General features: G+C 39.9%; 1 protein-coding gene across 7 annotated transcripts; it reads right to left on the minus strand.

Annotated features, from left to right (window-relative positions):
* Positions 1 to 4923: 4923 nt before the first annotated feature.
* LOC132640266 (uncharacterized) lies at positions 4924 to 11138 on the minus strand. 7 transcript variants are annotated; one of them, XR_009582192.1, is made up of 6 exons: positions 10941 to 11138; positions 8672 to 9839; positions 7834 to 8322; positions 6336 to 6378; positions 6208 to 6257; positions 4924 to 5794 (listed from the first exon to the last, which is right to left on the minus strand). XR_009582192.1 is itself a non-coding variant. In XM_060356786.1 (3 exons), the coding sequence occupies exons 2-3, from the start codon at positions 9816 to 9818 to the stop codon at positions 7998 to 8000; spliced, it is 1446 nt and encodes a 481-aa protein (XP_060212769.1). In that variant the 5' UTR covers positions 9819 to 9839; positions 10941 to 11138; the 3' UTR covers positions 7580 to 7997. The 7 variants fall into 7 exon arrangements, 2 of the variants coding, with proteins under 2 accessions (XP_060212769.1, XP_060212768.1); XR_009582191.1 differs by having other exon boundaries at positions 6336 to 6401; XR_009582194.1 differs by lacking the exon at positions 6336 to 6378.
* Between the last annotated feature and the right edge of the window lie 4405 nt (positions 11139 to 15543).

A 15543-nucleotide genomic window follows, 5' to 3' on the forward strand; every position in this document is an offset into this window, starting at 1 on the left:
TGTCCGCCTCGAGAGTCTCCAGAATAACCTGCGAATCTGGCCCTCTTGGGCGGCCTCCTGTCCCGATCTCTGCTAGAATAATCAGCTCTATGTCGGTCCTCCATACCTAGGGCATAAGCCTGTAGTCGGGCAATATCCATGTCTGCCTGCAATGCCACCGCCATACAGCCATCAATCAAATAGCGGTCTAACCCCATCACGTATCTGTGCATCCGATCGGCCATATCTGCTACTATGGCAGGTGCATACCGGGCCAAAGAATCAAACTCCATATTATACTCACGGACGCTCCGACCCCTCTGCTGCAGATGCAAAAATCGGTCAACCCGCGCTCGCCGTAACTCTGGGGGCAAAAAGTGGTGAGTGAAAGCAGTCACGAACTCGTCCCAAGTAGCTGGGGTAGCACCCTCACCCCTGGATAGCTCCCAGGACTCATACCAGTGAGCAGCAACATCCCGTAGTCTATGCGAAGCCAACTCAACAGACTCAGTCTCTGAAGCCCTGACCAAATCTAGTGAGCGCCGCATCCCCCGAATAAAGTCATGGGGGTCCTCGTCGGGCTTAGACCCGTAAAACTCTGGAGGGCCACATAATAGAAACTCTCGAACCCTCAGGCTGTCACGCCTATCGTCATCATCATCATCTCTCCGCCCGCGTCTGCGAGCCTGTCCCGCTACCAGAGTGGTCAATAACTGCACAGCCTCTCTCAGTGTCCTGTCCTCCGCCCCTTGCTGAGGAGCTGGAGGCGCGGGAGCTGAAGCCCCTGGAGCTAATGGTGAAGCTGCTCCAGACTCCTCTGACGATGAAGACGTAGCAGAGTCGGCTGGCCGGGATGTAATATCACGCATCATCTGAGCAAGGGTCCGAGTACCCTTCTGAGCCCGGCTGGTCTCTCCTACTACGCCCTTTTTCTTCTGGGCGGCCGTCGCCTTTTTCGGAGGCATCACTGAAAGAAAAACAACAACAGATCAAAACAGAATCATCCTAATAGCACAGTTCTATCGCACGATCTAAGATCAGAAGAAAAGACAACATCCTAAATGTCCTGTAGCCTCCTGTTTATAGATGTGGTGCACAACACACCGATAAACAAGACTCTACTAGACACGATCTGTGGACACTCCGAGGACAAACCGCTCTGATACCACTTCTGTCACGACCCAACCCCGTAGGCCGTGACTAGTGCCCGATCTGAGCACCCGAACCCATCTATTAAGTATTATCTCAAATTCCATCAACTCATTCTAGTATATGGCGGAAGCCGACAAGGCTTTATTTCAAATTTAAGTAATTTCCAGAAAAATTTCGGCAGAGTTTCCTTTGTTTTACGGACTATCCAATATACCCTGCACGCAGAAAATACCAACAAAAGCCACACAGGGCTAACCAAGCAAGATATAAACATATGCGGACCGGCCGCCTCGGCGTATAGGATCGCCCAAACAACATATGCGGACCGGCCGCCTCGGCGTATGGGATCACCCAAACGACATGTACATACATCCATACAGAAAGATCCTAACCCACAAACATGTCCACAGACCTCTAAACAGACCGACAGAATCATATGACGGGACAGGGCCCCGCCGTACCCATGAACGAATATATACAAATGCACTAATAAATATATATACCAAAAGTATAAGCTCCGGAAAGAGAGGAGCACTCCGAATAGCAGAAAGGGTGTCCTAAACAGGTGGATCACCAGGCTGTGCGTCTGTACCTGCGGGCATGAAACGCAGCCCCCGGAGAAGGGGGTCAGTACGAAATATGTACTGAGTATGCAAAGCAGAAGGTACAGAAGTAAATCTGAATAATAATCGAATCAGATATATAGAAAATAATACATATCAAAATGTTTATTCCCAAAGTATAAATTATGCATAGGGCACTGGAAAATGTGGTCGCCCGCCTGTCGATGGCGCCACAACACAGCATAACACCAGAAAGTTTCAAATCTCCGAATCCCCGTCACACATCACAACACAGCATAACGCCAAACACAGCATAACGCCAAACATAAGTGGAACCCGGCCCTCGAGCAAGGAGCACGGTGAACCATAAACACAGCATAACACCGGAATATATCAAAAAGCGCACGACAACAGAACCGGCCCGGGAACCGGCGAACGATATCATAGTAGGCACGAGCGGAGTAGTGAGGAATCATATGCATAAAATCATTATTATAAATCCGAAGGATAAGTAAAATAGTCATATTTGAAATCGGAGTAATAATTATCACTTTTGGTCCCAAATTTTTCCTAATTGATCCATACCAATAAATTCATGCACAACTTATATCTCAAAATAAAATCGAAGGTCAAGAATCCCGACTTTGTATCCCGAAATAATTTTGTCCCTAACTTATCGTAATTAATCCAGATTATTCCACTGTACAAAAATACGGGTTCTAACAATTGGGCCTAACTCAAACCCAAAAGCTGACTCAGAAGGTGAGGATTGTTCAAAACCATATAAGGAGACCAATTACCCATCCCACAACCGATGTGGGACTTCTAACACCCGGCCGACATGCTCAAGCCTAAACATCTTGAGTATGGACAGTATAATTGTGTTGTGTGTGTGGGGTGGGGGGGACGATGACGTTGGATAAACCAAGAATTAAGATGGATTTGGCTTGATAGCATGTTAAGAAATGGACATTGGGCCTAACTCAACCCCCAAAAGCCAGCTCATAAGATGATGATTGTCTAACACCATATAACGAGACCTATTACCCATCCACAACTAATATGGGACTTCTGAACTTACATCAAACATAAGATTTTGCATAGCACTAGCTTATAAAGGTAGTCAAAATAAGCAACAAGAAATGAGCCAATTGTACAGCTAAGTATCCCAACCAACTACTAGTATTTGTAGCATCACCTACTACAAACAGACGAAGTCTTCACCAAATTTACATGTCTGCCAAAGACCACCTCGAAAGTAATAAAACCTCCCTCAAAGATTTCCAAATTATTCTTCTTTCGCTTCAAAAGAAGCTAGAATATCGTATCCACAAATATTATGTGTCGGACTACACAGAGTGGCCCCTGCCAGAGGCCAACTGTTGGAGCATCTAGCTTCTTTTAAGGTTGCACTTAGCAGCAGATTTTACTTTTGTAGAAATGGATATGAAAACATAAACCATAAACTGCTAACACTGTTTCTTTGCATCTCAATTGTGGTACCAATCTTTGAGCATCCTGGTACCATGGGCTATGACAAGGACCATTCTGGAGTTGATTCTTTGTTGGAACAGGGAAGTATAAGAAGAGACTCAAGAATATTTGGTATACCATGCTGGACCTTATGGAAAGAAAGAAACACAAGGTGTGTGAAGGCAAGGCGAACTCTACACAGAAGACAAAAGCTGATTGTTTACTGCAGAAGTTTTTTGCGCATAAATTGGATCTTATAAAGAGTGTCTGTTTGATTGATTCTGTTAAACTCCTTAAGTAGTTTTTTTGCTAGTTTTCGAATAACAGTATGAGCACCAACTTAGTGCTTCCTAACATCAATAAACTTGCCTTTAATCAATAAAAAAAAATTCTTTGGAGGTTGCAGCGGACTCGAGAGCTCAACCTGAATGTGGTTGCAAAATAATTCTCCCTGCAAGCCAATATTTCCAGAAATTACAATAACTTCCAATAGAATGTTTCCTTCTGGCAAACACTTCTTCAGTTCTACACATTAAAAAAAAAAAAAAAAAACTCCCTACGAAGCCCACTGCTTCTTTAAATCCAGCATCTCTATTTCAATCAACTGACTGGTATTTCAGAACACGACCAGTACTCTTAGCAAGGAAGCTTTCTGTACCTTCTCCTGTCCTTTTATAGCAATTTTCTTTATACAAAAGAGATCTCCAAGGAGCCAGTGGTGCATGGTTCGAAACTCGGTGGAATAGGCCCTCCCCTCTACTCTTCTCCACCTAAATATCATGCTTTTGTATGCGGCAGTGCTCGAATCCGTGACATATGCCTAACCCACACATCACATGTTGCAATCTTACCTAGACCAACGCCTGGGGGTGGGGGTATGGGGAGGGGGGAGGCAAAAAATAATCCCTGGAAATGAAAGAGTACCAAGAAGGCAAATTGACTGCAATTATGAATAGCTCCCACCTTGTAGACCTATGTTGTTCGGACTCTTCAAAAATGTCAACGGATGTGTGAGATCCTCCAAAAGTAGTGTATTTTTTTTTAAGCTCCAACATGGGTTCGGTAGCTTTTTTGGAGAGTCCAAGCAACAAACTACTCCATCTAGCTAGGCTCTTTTTAATCCATGTAAATCTGGAAAGAAATTTTCATATCCTTGTATTTCAGTAAGCAGTTTTGTTGATCAAACATAATCTAAATTGATACACATGTGCAAAAGATATATTAATGAAACTTGAGGAATCTATTAGATGCATCCAGTACAGATTTCATCAATGTCAACAGTTAAGCAATCATTCTAGGGCACACATTCATTTCATTGCATAGTTGATAAAAATATAATATCATACCGCAAATTTTAGTCTTCGAGGGAAGTTGAGCCAGAATGGCTTACAAATGGTCATTTTGTAGAGTAGTTAGCAATTTGAGGACCAGCTGCTCTCTACTCTTTGTTCTATCTCATTTTATAGGTGCTTAGAAGTGTTATTTTGGTGTTCTTTCATCAGTCGATTGTCATGTCCCATAAAACAGAAAGAAAAAAGAAAGATTTTTTTCTCTGCATGATGTTCAAGAGCTTTCTTTTTTCCAAGCCAAGAGTTGGAGTTACCCAAAGTTGTTTTTGCTGGACAAAGATTGGTATAATTTGTTTGTACCATTATTTCATTATAGGTAATGGAAGTTAGGAAGGAATTATGGCATGATGATCATGATCATGCAAAGGAAGTGTTACTCAAGAGATGTAATTGTGCACAGCATCAAATATCTGATGAAAAATAGTGTTCCAAAACATTCTTACATTTTACAGATCAAACATTTATTCAAGTTTCTATCTATCTATTTACACTTACTGAAGTGAATGAATTACATAGTTACTAATGAGAAAAAGGAAATTAAGCACCTCTTTAGCTGCTTCTCTTCGCAAATTCAATAGGAAGTTGAATGGCTTGAAAAATGAAAAAGATAACATGTGAGATACACTATAAAACAAGTACTTTTAAATACCAATCTGCATAATGGATCATGAATTTCACGGGGAATCTTCGAGCATCATTCCCTTCATACTTTTGGCCAACCAGATAGCTGTCTCCGTCGGTGAGACCTTGTTCTTTCCGAAAGGTTTTAGAACAGCAAGCTCTTGTAACCTGTCTTGCTCCAGCAAATCAGCAGATAATTCTAGTAGACCTTCAAGTGCATCTGCCCTCTATCTAAATGACTTGACACCTAACATTTCCTTTACCGGCCTTTCCTCCTCTGCAGCCGATTCTGGAGAATCCAAATTTTGTGGACTGCTGTGGTTTCTCACATCAATCTCCTTACTATGGACGCCGTCAGGGATATTGAATTTGAGAATAGCTGATCCAGCAGAAGTAGAAGCGTTTGGAACCCCAACCCCCAAGAGCACCTAGACTGTCATTATCAACTTCATCTCTTACCGCATTCATCTGTTTCCCAGCGACGACGTTTCTGTCCACGGTGTTCATCACTGGCTGCTCACTACCCACTCGGAAACTACTCTGTCGTATGACATGTATGATAAAAAGCTGCATTCCTAGAGAACAAATATCTGATTTAAAACCATAAGGGATGTCCGCAAGAAGTTCAGAGCACATGTAATTGGAAGTTCCACCTACCTGGAACAAAACATTATCAGCATCCTAGAGTCTCGTTCATCCTTAGTTATTTCATAACTAGTTCATTTGATCAGGTTTGGTTTCTCTGTTCAGTGCAAAAATGTTTAAAATAAACTTCCAAACCTTATTTAGGTATTTGCAGCCCAACACCACTGACAATGTCCTAATATTTTAATATTGTTTTATCACCAGAACCACAATTCTTGAATGTACCCTAAAGCAAGTTCCAAATGTACATGTTTCCAGATCAATTGTTTCGCTTTAAGGGATCAAAAAGGTCACATCAGGATATTCAAGCTTCCAAAATATGGATACGAGCATATGACTTGAGTCAAGACAAAGTTTTGCACTTCATTGCACAGTATATCAAAACTAGACAGTAAATTAAACGGCAGTATGTATCAAACACATACTGAAGAAGCCAAGTCATCTGCCTTCAATGTTTTTGCAAGCCCAAAATCCCCTGCGACAAAAAGTATTGTCAAAATCAGAATTGCATTCATCTCAACTTCAGCGAAAAAAACACCTGCATTGAACTTACCAAGGCGGACATCTTGTTCCCCGGTGAGAAAGATGTTTGAGTACTGCCAGAACAGGCGTAAATTACCTTGGGAAATTAGGAGAGAACAGCAAATACAAACATATTAAATATCGAAATGCATACTTTAAGGTCACGGTGCAGCACATAAATATCGATGGCATAAATGGGCCAAACTATTGACGAGTGACAGTCAATTGTTACCATTATATTTGTATCTGTTCCATTCTATTTAGGTCTATTTCATTCTAATTAAGAGTTATCTAAAGTTAGAGGCTCTCTAAATCTCACTATGCATGATTACAGGAACATACAAGTTAATCAAAAATAGGGACATACTAGTTGATATTAAATATATTCTTCTTTTTCTCCTAATATAAGCTTTTGTTATTCCTATTCCTATACAGTAGTCGTTTTCCAATTTCTGGATTAGTCTATTAAAGATTGCTAATAGGATACTCCATTTATTAATGTTTCTCTTGATTTTCTCCTTGCTCATTGAATTGGAAAGATCAGTAGAGTTCATACTTGAGAAGATCAAGCGAAGAAATTAAAGAGGCTTCTTTTCTTTGTTACACTAGCAAGTTTACTGGTGAAGGAGATAACTACGGATATCTTATCTATGTATATGGGAAAAGTCACAGATTGCTTGATGGAGCCCGTTGCGCAAGGGAATGGAAGAAGAGGCATAGATTCTTTTCAGGTAGAAAGACGAATTTCAGTTGAGAAAGAATGCAAAGGACTGCCACTTGCAATTATTACAGTTGCAGGAGCGCGAAAGCGTAAAAAGGCAAGCCCTCATGGGAGGACTACAATTACAAAGATCGTAAAAAGGCAAGCCCTCATGGGAGGATTACAATTACAAAGATCAGCACCGGAGAATATCCCAGGAGTGACTAAAAATGTGTAACAACCTCTGAAGCTATGATCACTTGGGAAGTGATAAAAACAGGTAGCATAAACATGGCGCGAAAGTGTTCAATAGACACATATATGCCAAGTCAAATTGTCTAACATAAAAATCATGCCAAGTTTCGATTTTAATCATTTGAATTGATTCAATCTAATCAACCACATGCCAACTAATGTTGATAAACCCAAAAAAAAAAAAAAACAAGTAGTGCTAAATGGACTTAATTTATTGTACAACCCATTCATATTGGGTTAACCAGTAGTCACCCGTCAATATAGACAACTGTTTTTTCATTTGATTTGGTATTCAATACTAATTAAAAAAAATCAGAATATGAATGCTTCTAAAGGTCCATAGGCTCCGATCGAGTAATTTCTGAGGCATAATCAAACTTTTCCAGCTAATCGAAGAATATAATAAACACGACTACTACATACTTTCAAGAATGGTATAGTCCCAAGCATCTGAAATTTGAAAATATATTGCTTCTTCCACCACCAGCTTAATATCTTTGCTTAATCCATAACTATAATGAGTTTCAACATCACTAGTACACATCAAAAAGAAGCTAAAGTTGACAGAACTTACAACTACTCATACAGACACCCCACTGATGCTTCTCTCGATCTACCGGATTTCCCTCTCCATCTCCCCTGCTTCCACTCCTCCAACTCCCGCTCCCTCTCCCTCAGCCACTTCTTCTTCTCTCTTCCACCTACAACTCCCGCTCCCTCTGCCACTTCTTCTTCTTCTTATACTCCTTTCCGATGAACACCTTGATCTCTTGGAGGCTTTTGACCTCCCTCACCTTCCCCTTCCTCTTGATGCTTCTGATCCCCTTCTCCTTCTTCTCCTCGCTCTTCTTCTTCTTCTTCTTCTTCTCCTCCCCCTCCTCCTCCTCCTCGATCTTCTTCTTCTTCTTCTTCTTCTTCTTCTTCTCCTCCTCCTCCTCCTCCTCCTCGATCTTCTTCTTCTTCTTCTTCTTCTTCTCCTCCTCCTCCTCCTCCTCCTCCTCCTCCTCCCCCACCCTTTCTTCTACTTTTTCGCTTCCCTGAAGCAAGTAAGTGCATGTAGATACTGCCAGAATAAGAAGAAGAAGATGAGCAATATAATGATGATAATGGAATACAAGATCGACAATATTGTAGAAGTCTAGGGTGTTGATCCATTTATATTTTAATGTTGACTTTGCTCATCTTATGGAGGATTTTGTGCTATCTACTTTTTAGTTTTTAATTGAATCTGTGCTTCTATATATTGTCTTCACTCCAATGAAGTGAGCTCTTTGCTTCACGATTCAAGCGAGAAATGGGGCCTCGTAGCTTTTTGTCGCTTCACGCTCTCAAAATCACAGCTATGTATAAAGAACAAACTTCACATTTCATTTTGCCACCATGCAATTGCAAGGGAAGGTGGAGAGACTTACCTAACAACCGGTCATACTCTTCTGCACAAGAGTTGGTTGACTTGCCAACTTTCTTGACATAGAAAGTTTCACCTGTTGATTCCAGGTCAAACGTGCATGCATACACATATTGAGCAATCCTGTCACGCACATCATTATATACAGAGTACCGGATAACCAAACAAAACCTTCCGTCTGAATTCCTCTTTCCTAGATAAATTAGCTTGCCAATGGCATGCTTATGCAGAAGCACATTAGGGTCAACAATGCGGGAGAGATCAACCTCATATGTTCCATCGATGGGTGTATCACCATAACTGTGAATATAATCAACATAATCGAGCTGTACTCCTTTATTGTGCACCTTTATATTATGCTCCAAATTACGGATGATTAGCATAGCTTGAAGTTTCTCAGGGTATTTGTACATTCGGAATTTGTACAAGTGATTTTCTACAATTACACAACCACTTGACCAACTGGCTTTCATAAGATTACAGGTGCAAGGTGGCAAAGATTTTGGATGGCGATACTTATTCCAAATCTTATCTTTCAAGCTGAAAGCATAAAGTGTTCTAGTGCAAGTGTATAGACCCCAGTCAGACTCACCTACGTACAGCATCCTCTTGGAGTAGTCAATAATTATAGGATGGGTACTGACCCTTACACATGTCCAAACAAAAGCGGGTTCAGGTAGTGAAAGCCAACCTCGAGAAAGATTATTGATATCCAGCATCTCAAAGTGTGCATGTCTACGTGACATACTACTACAAAGCACATAAAGCCGCATATCAACAAAAAACATAACTGGCTTGGGCATGAAAGCTCTCAACCTTGGGTAGCCCAGCAGCCACTGCCTCTTGGGAATATCATAAACTTTGCATTCTTGAGAGAAAATTGCCGGGTCCTCATGACTGTCGGCATTACCAATAAAGAACACTTTACTGTCACCAGCAGTATATGCAACTTCTCCAAGACGAATATACTCGTCCCAACCGATGTTGACAACATAGTACGTACAACCAGTGTCACAATCCCGAGCAAGCACATTGATACAGGATTTCACTTCTTGAAAAAAGATCACAGTGGATAACCAGTTGTGGTAATCACCGGGCAAATTGGGATAAGGTGTCATTGCATCACGGGTTTTTTCAGAAACCTCATCCATTCTCTTTTCTGTACGTACCTCCTACAACAACAATGTTTCATATCATTCACCATGGAATTAATCAAAAAAAAACAGAAAGATTGAATGTAGAAAGTTAATATTTAATCTGGAACAAGGAATTCAGAAAATAACATCTAACAGTAACAGTTACTAGTACTATTACTAGTTAAGTGGGCGAGCATCAGAGAAGTAATATTATTTAATTTGTTTTTCAATGGAAAGGTGAAAATATGATTTAGCAATAGTTTTTGTTGATAGCAAAATATAGTGTTGCCTTTCTGGGTGCTTATCAGTAGCAGCAGCCAGATTGGCACAAAAATAAGTAGCAGCAGCCAGCAGTAGCAAAACTAAACCACTAGGCTTAAATCCTTCAACTTAAAACAACAACAATAACCAGCCAGCATCAGCAAAACAACGCACAAGGCAAAAACAAGCAACACAAATGGCAATATAGCATAAGCTTAAAACGAGCAGCAGCCAAACTGCCAAACAACATAAATAAACAACACAAATGTCTTAAAATTTAGCTCCAAATACAAAAAAAAAATAGCTGTCACAAACTAAGTCTTAAATCCATTGTCTTAACACAACACTAGCAATCACAATTCGGTCCGAAATTCACCAATTAATGAAAGAAACAGGAGGTAGTCCCTGTCAATAAAATTATTGTTGACTAAAAAAAAAGATTTGACAAAAAAAAAAATCATACTGTATTACTTTAGTTTCAGCACTCTTTTCTTGCTAATAAGGCTATTAACTATTAAGTAGAACTAAAGCAAATAACAAAGGGACGTACAAATTAACCTCTTTTGGGAATTCTTTGCAGTTTCGAAGAAAAAAAAATAGAGCTCTAAAACTACAAGAACAGATGTTATCTTCTTCTTTTCTTTACAATTCTAAAGATACCCACTGATAATTTAAGAAAATTTAACACCCATAATAAAGATTTAAACTTTACTGAAAAGGAAAAGAATTTAAAACAAATCCAACCCAATACTTACAAATTCAGTGATTCTTTATCCAAAACTAGCTGGAGTTCGGTGAAAAAAGAAATTAAGGTTCAAATTTATGAAAAGGAAAGAACAATCAAACAAAGAAATTATAAGGAGAAAATGAAATTACCTTGGTGTAAGGTGCCTGAGAACTCCCGCCGCCGTTGGAACTTGGACAGAGCAGTGTGAAATGTGGATCGTGTGAGGACTGTTAAGTTAGGCGTGAGGAGGAGAGGAGATGAGAGGAGGAGGCGTTAGGGTTGAAGTTAGCGTTAGAGGAGAGTCAGAGACGAGTTGGACTTAGGAATTAGGATTATTGGATAGATAGTTGGTCCTGGTAACCTGGTAAAGTGGTAATACTAATTTGGGTCAGTAGGATGGGCTTGGATAGTTCACAAAATGGGCCTAAGAAAGACACAAAGTGGAGTGGGCTAGCCATACCAGCTAAGTGATCTCAAGTAGGGCAATTCTGCGAATTGCCCTTCTTTTGGGGTGGTCTTTAAATTTTGCTCCTTATATTTGAAATTTTTAAATTTTGCCCTTCGCTAAATTTTATGGGTTTCAGGTTCAAACCCCCACACAATCAAAATTTTAAAAAAAATTCGCAAGGCAGAGTTTAAATTTCGCTATGCCCCATCGGCATACATTTGTGAAGGAATTAGCAAAGTTATGCCGGACCCGGCATACTTATGCCTTATGGGAAGACTTGGCATAAGTTTGCCGGTTCCGGCATAAGTATGCCGACTTTGATAATTCCTTCACAAGTTTATGTCGGATCTGGCATAAAAGTTTGCCTATTAAAAGTATGCCCCCATCGGCATAAACTTGTTAAGGAATTACCAAACTTATGCCGATGGGGGCATACTTATGCCTTATGGGCAAACTTTGCCTTGAAGCATATATATGTATTTTTTTTTAACTTTTCAAGGTAAACCTTTAGTAATGCCTTAACTAAAAGTGTGCCCATAAAACATAACTAAAAGTATGCCCCATAAGGCGTAAGTTTTCCTTAATGCATAATTAAAAGTTTGCATTTGTCACGCCCCGAACCATGGCCTGGACGTAACACGGCACTCGGTGCCTGACTGGATGTGACCGAGCGAACCACATGGCTTGCTGAATCATCATGATACATAACATAAGCGGAATATAACGTGAATGCATGATGAGCCTTTATAAAACATGGTAAGTCATAATACTTAATAAAATACTTGTTTAAACATGAGTGAGCCAAAATGGCTATACGACTCCAAATTTCTGACATGACATAACTGACTTGTCTAGTCTATGAAACCTCTATCATGAGTCTGACTGGAAAACATACTTACTGGGACAAGGCCCCCAGCATACCTTTAGATGCATAATTAATCATAAAATAAACGTTGACTAAACCCCGAATGAGATGGGGCTCACCAATAAGCTGATACGAATGTTGTCCTACTGGGCAGATGTGTCGTCCTGTATATCAGTACCTGCATCGTGAAATGCAGGCCCCCGGGCAATAAAAGGGGACGTCAGCACATTGAATGTACTGGTATGTAAAGCAACCGAAAGAAACAACATGGGACATGGAATAACATGATAAGAACTGAAACTGAAAACCTGGACATGAACATGGGTATGAGTGCATATGTATATATATAACATAAGTAAAAACATGATAAGTAGGGAGAGCAATAACTTATAACCGATCCATGGTCTGGTGCTTGCGTCCCGCCAGCAGAACACTCAGTCCTTGCCAGGGAACATGAGATTTGATAAAATATGAAAGGATCCAATCATTATTAGAGATCGTCCGGAACATGGGTGGAGCGATCCTCATCCTACGGTGGCTACGTAGTTTCAGGCTATCTGAAGCCCTCCTCGGTAATTAATGCAACTCCCAAAACATGAACATGAAAAATAGTGGCACTTGCTGCCCATGGTATATCATGAATCATAACTTGCTTGTACATAGTGTTCATGAATCATAACTTGCTTGTACATGGTTTTCATGAATCATAACTTGCTTGTACATGGTTTTCATGAATCATAACTTGCTTGTACATGGTTTTCATGAATCATAACTTGCTTGTATAGTTTCATAAGATAACTTGTCATAGTCTTGCAAAACGTGTTTTTCGTTCATGAGTAATAACAATAGTTCGAAATCATATATATATACTTGTCTTGAAAACATGCTTGTAACTTGCTGGATGAAATCATAAAGTTTCATATAAACATAATGAGAACACATGAGGAAGAATTCATGATTCATGGAGTAAGCTAGGATGCCTAATATCCGTAATGGAAGATTAGGAATACAATAACGAACATAGATACAAAATTCATGTACATACATACATAATTACGGGCTACCAATATGTTGGGTTTAATGCCCTAGGATTTGAACTTCATAGATTTTACGAAAACGGATCATGGGGAAGAACGTAGAGATTCCCACATGTGGATGGAAGTTCTACATACCTTAACTTCCCGCTTTTGAGCGTATCACAATGTCCTTCAATCCCTTCAACTTCAATCTATAGCAATACAAGCCATAGGGATTCTATATTAGCAACAATATCCATGTTTTGTTCATCTAAGCATTTTATCAAACACTTAGTGGGCATGAAGCTCTATAACCCTCATTAATGGTGTTTTCTTCACCCAATCCCCATTCTATTACTCCTAGCTAATTCTACAATCTCAATTAGATGTAATTAACATCATTCTTCATCAACCATATGAATACAACAATCCCAAGTCAACAATCCAAAAACCCTAGCATAGTTCATATAATTCTCTTTATCAAACCCATTTACTATTCTCCCAAGAACTTATCAACACTTTAATCATCATGAAATATCATAAAACTTACCTTGGTTATTGTAGGAATAAGCCTTGAGTTGAAATACTTCACTTGAACAAAACCCTAGTTCCACCTTCTATAGAATTTCTTGACTTGAATGGATTTGATGTGTTTCTCACACTTAGTTTTGGTGGATTGATGAAGTGGATCTTTTGTTTCACTTGCATTCTTGCATATGAAGTGTTTGGATGGCTCTAGAGAACCCTTGAGTCGTGTAGGAGAAATGGGAATGAAAAAAAATGGGTTTGGGTCTCTTATTAACATCTTAAAATCTGACCCATCGGGCAATTCTACGCCCATTTTTACGTTCCGTATAATGGTTTTACGGACCGTATAACTCACCGTAAAACCATTTCAGTGATTTGGACATTCTGTGCTCATTTTACGGTGGGTTTTACGTCCCGTATAATGGTTTTACGGTCCGTATAACTTACCGTAAAACCATTCCAGTGATTTGGACATTCTGTGCTCATTTTACGGTGGTCTGAGTCAATTTTACGGACCGTATAATTGTTTTACGGACCGTATAATTGAACCGTAAAATTGCCCAGCAAAATATGGTTTTCTGTGACCATTTTACGCTAGCTTGAGTCAATTTTACGGACCGTATAATTGTTTTACGGACCGTAAAATTGAACCGTAAAACTGACCCTCAAAATATCATTCTCTGTGACCATTTGACGGACCGTATAAATATTTTACGGACCGTCAAAATGTTTTACGGACCGTCAAATGGTCCGTCAAAATTCTTCTGCTCGGACAGTCTGTCGTATAATGGGCATAACTCTTTGCACAGATGTCCGTTTGAGGCCCATAATATACCGTTGGAAAGCTATTTCAAAGGGATACAACTTTCATCAAGGAAGTTTTCCCAAATTCCAAATTAATAATGGGGTTATGGTCGTTGTAAGTAAGACCATCTATAAACTCACTTGCGAACATGCCCCGTAGAGTGGTTTTCAACTTTGTTTTGCCCAAAGACTCTTCTCATGTCTTGATTGGGTTTCAAACACCATTTATACACTACTAAAATTGGGTTCATTATACCCCCCATCTTATAAGACAAATCTTAACCCGAATGCACGAGGTGTTACAATATCTCCCCCTTGGGATCATTCGTCCTCGAATGATGGGTCTTGGTTAAGAATATGGCTGGACATGGCTTGACTATTTGAACGTGAAGGAAACATGACATGCAACATGGAGACTGAACTAACATGACATAATTACATGGAATCGTGAATACTGAGACATGAACATGGGCACTGGATAGCTGACATGAGCGTGGAACATGAGACATAGCATGACATGGGGCATGGAAACTGACATGACATAGTTTCATGAAAGCGTCAGTGCCTAAACATGGACATGAGTAGCGAATACATGAACTTGAGCGTGAAACGTGAGGCATGAATACATAAGGGAAATTATAACTCTTCTCCAAAATGTCATTAAGCCATCATTATGTCGATACTCGTAATTCTTGCCCGACACGCAACATATACCTTGCTTTCCTTAACAACTTTCGTCTCCTACCTCAAATGTCTTTGAAATCTCATTTGGAATCATTAAATATTACTTCTTACTCGTCAACATGTCGTATACGTCATACCCTTCGTGGGTCTATTCGCGATATGCTAACGGAGAAATTTCCTAGGTATAACATTCTCTCTCTCTGTTGGAACATACGTCCTCAGATGATAACATTCAGGATTCTACAAAAATTTCGCCAGAGTTTCCCCTGTAATATGGCACTACCAACCTGTCACAACAGCCCATACTATCATTGCCTCACAGGGCTACATCACAATAGCATTATAAATTGGCCACACACGACCAAAAGCATGAAAAGAAAGCTTACATACCTCAAAATCTTGGTGTT

Source organism: Lycium barbarum, chromosome 5 (assembly GCF_019175385.1).
Source record: "Lycium barbarum isolate Lr01 chromosome 5, ASM1917538v2, whole genome shotgun sequence".
Taxonomy (NCBI): domain Eukaryota; kingdom Viridiplantae; phylum Streptophyta; class Magnoliopsida; order Solanales; family Solanaceae; genus Lycium; species Lycium barbarum.